The 3,046-nt window shown below is 41.3% G+C and overlaps 1 protein-coding gene across 1 annotated transcript in view; it reads left to right on the forward strand.

Annotated features, from left to right (window-relative positions):
* Window positions 1-3,046, forward strand: part of LOC101845022 (dual specificity protein phosphatase 12) — a 16,429-nt gene that overhangs the window by 10,403 nt on the left and 2,980 nt on the right. Inside the window, exons 6-7 of the mRNA XM_005105655.3 lie at window positions 1,734-1,932; window positions 2,425-2,473. Coding sequence (XP_005105712.1) covers window positions 1,734-1,932; window positions 2,425-2,473 — 248 coding nt within the window. The remainder of the gene's footprint in view (window positions 1-1,733; window positions 1,933-2,424; window positions 2,474-3,046) is intronic.

Here is a 3,046-nt window from a genome sequence, read left to right on the forward strand (position 1 = left end):
CTTTTGATGATGATTGGTGGGTTGCTTTCCTTCGTGGAGCAGGGCGATATGAATGCAAGATGTTTGGGAGGAAATTTTTTTCTGGCTTTTTTTTAGATGAGCTGTTCTACACATCTTCAACATATCTATGCAGGTGTTTAGGAAAAAAAAAGACCATGTTTCCGATGAGAAGAAAAATATGGTTCAGTCTAGGAATGGCATTGTTTTAGCTATCTATGAATTCGAGCTTATTCAGTCCCACAACATGTAGAGCACAAAAATCTCCCTTTCTCCCACCCACAACTGCAAGCTCGCAGTCATCACATGCAGAAAACCTGAAGCCCATCCCATCACGGTTTGGACAAGGAAAATCATTTCCCTTGATGCTCAGTTGGTGGTGTTTTTCGACCAAGGATAGCAGCATTTAAAACTCCATTATACTGCCAGCCCCGTTTTATCACAAAGTTCATGCTCATCTCGAGGTTGGCAGTATGACAAGGTTTGGCTGCATTGTTTAGCAATGTCAATCGGGCTTGCGCGCAGTGAAATTATGGTCCCCTTTTTTGGGTGTATTTTTGGACCGGATCAGAACGTAGGTGACTAATTTTCTCAAACTCGGTCTGCTCTATTTGTTTACCATATGAATGAAACTTGGCAACCTATCAGAAAATAGGGCAAACTAATGATGTGATATGTGGATGTTGAAGTTTGTACATATAAATTAACCTATATTTTTGGTGTCGGAAACAGTTTCGTATCACATATTCTGTTTTCTATAAGGAATTTGATTCAACGTCGAGAATGTAAGAGATTTATCTTTCTTCTATAGTGACTTCAAATTTAAATGTTCTGTGTCAAGTAGTAGTTCAGAATTTATCAATTTATCATAAATATACCACTACCCTCATGTCCAAAGCGACTTAGCATGGAGGCTGGCTATTCACGCCGCCCTCCCTCGGCAAATGTATGTGATCTATAAAATAAATCCACACATGATAATTCCAAACCTGTTCTTTGGTCACTTGAAATACGGCAATGGTGGGCGCGCGCATCTGGTTGTTTTTCTCTCTGTTCCCTGTAACATCACAATGGGGGTATTCCGCGGCGAGTTTATCTCACCTTGAGGTGTTCATGTCTCAACGGGGGAAAAAGTTTTTTCAATTGTACAGCATGTTAGATTGAATTGAATTATATTTTATGGTTGGCATGGTCTAAAGTCATCAAAGAAAACTTTGCCATTATTTAGTCGCGCTGCCTACATATTGAAAGATCCCGTGTTGTGATATGATGCTATAAATAAAATGCTCTCATCCCAACACCCCTTTTTCTCAAAGTCCTATATGTGCACCAACATTTTAATTATAACAAAATTACTAAGAAATGGTTAATAAATCTGACTGCAGAAATTGTTTATCTAACCAAAAACACATTGATTAGCCAAGTTCCTTTCAAATACTCCAGTTAATTACTGAGATATCGTCAATTTTCTTACAGAATCTTGTTACGTGGTCCACTTTTTAGGAGTATTTTCCTATATTTGGGTCATCCATATTTTGCAGACCTTTACAAACGCATACTTTTTAAATTTATGAACCCAATTATTTAAATTTGAAAAGCGAAACTCTTGGAATTGAAAACCCTTTCTTAGGTACCAAATAAAAAAGGGCTAAAGTGAAAAATCAATTTTTCATTGGCGTTGCCACATTGTTGTTATCCCTCCAACAAAATGTAATAGTTTTCCTCCCTTCCGGCAGTGTGTTCTTGTTCCATGAAGGAGCATCCACTCAACACTACGTGGGCCAGGGTGAGTCAGCTTTTGACTGGAGGAGTAAGATCCCAGCCAACAAGCGTCAGAGGTCAGGCGAGGGTGACGCGGAGGTCATCTGTACCAAATCTCTCTTCGTTGACCCCTTAGTCTGGATGAAAGGGAAGATCTCCTCAATCGCGGGAAAGGTAATTTGATTTTTTTAGGGGGGAGGGAATATTTTCGATAGCCTTACACTAGTTTCAGTGCCTTTTGAACAGGTAACCTCTAGCTATCCTTGTACCTAAATCGCTCTTTATTGCTCAGTAGTTTCACCTTTGCTACCAGTGCCGCAGGATTTTCTGGGAACAGTTCACATTGGAAATCTCGTCCATCTTAGAATATGGGCTTTTCTTTCAGCTAGGTGTTATGGTTTCTACTAACATTTTATGCCTGTCTATGTAGGTACTGGAAACTAAATTTTCAAAGTAGCTGTATGACTAACAGTAAAGTAAAAAACAGTATCAGAAGCTTACTGTAAAAGAGGAATGGACTGTGGCACAATGATCAGTCTTTACATGTAAGTGGTCAGTCTTCCTCACTGTTCACAGTTCTAAGAAAAAGAAAAGGGAGGCTGGGGTCAGGTAAAGATTTTTCAGTAATTATATATATAACGCGTTGTTTTATTTTTCTCTTCCCAGCTCCATTGTCCCAAGTGTAATGCCAAAATCGGATCCTATATATGGTATGGTAAGTCTCTTTGTGGTGTGGTCAGTGTCCTATGTATGGTATGGTAAGTCTCTTTGTGGTGTGGTCAGTCTCCTATGTATGGTATGGTAAGTCTCTTTGTGGTGTGGTCAGTGTCCTATGTGTGGTGTGGTCAGTCTCTTTGTGGTGTGGTCAGTCTCTTTGTGGTGTGGTCAGTGTCCTATGTGTGGTGTGGTCAGTCTCTTTGTGGTGTGGTCAGTCTCTTTGTGGTGTGGTCAGTGTCCTATGTGTGGTGTGGTGTGGTCAGTCTCCTATGTGTGGTGTGCTCAGTCTCCTATGTGTGGTGTGGTCAGTGTCCTATGTGTGGTGTGGTCAGTGTCCTATGTGTGGTGTGGTCAGTGTCCTATGTGTGGTGTGGTCAGTCTCCTAGTTGTGGTGTGGTCAGTCTCCTAGTTGTGGTGTGGTCAGTCTCCTATGTGTGGTGTATTACCCCCTCCTTCCGGGGCGGTGCTTCTGACTGAAGTGTCTTAAGGCCATTCTGAAAGGGTGGACATTAACCCTTCCAGCCCCAGCCATTTTTGTGCCCTTCCTTACCCCAGTCCCAGCCAACACAGC

This window comes from Aplysia californica, unplaced genomic scaffold (genome assembly GCF_000002075.1).
Source record: "Aplysia californica isolate F4 #8 unplaced genomic scaffold, AplCal3.0 scaffold00484, whole genome shotgun sequence".
In the NCBI taxonomy this organism is placed as follows: Eukaryota; Metazoa; Mollusca; class Gastropoda; order Aplysiida; family Aplysiidae; genus Aplysia; species Aplysia californica.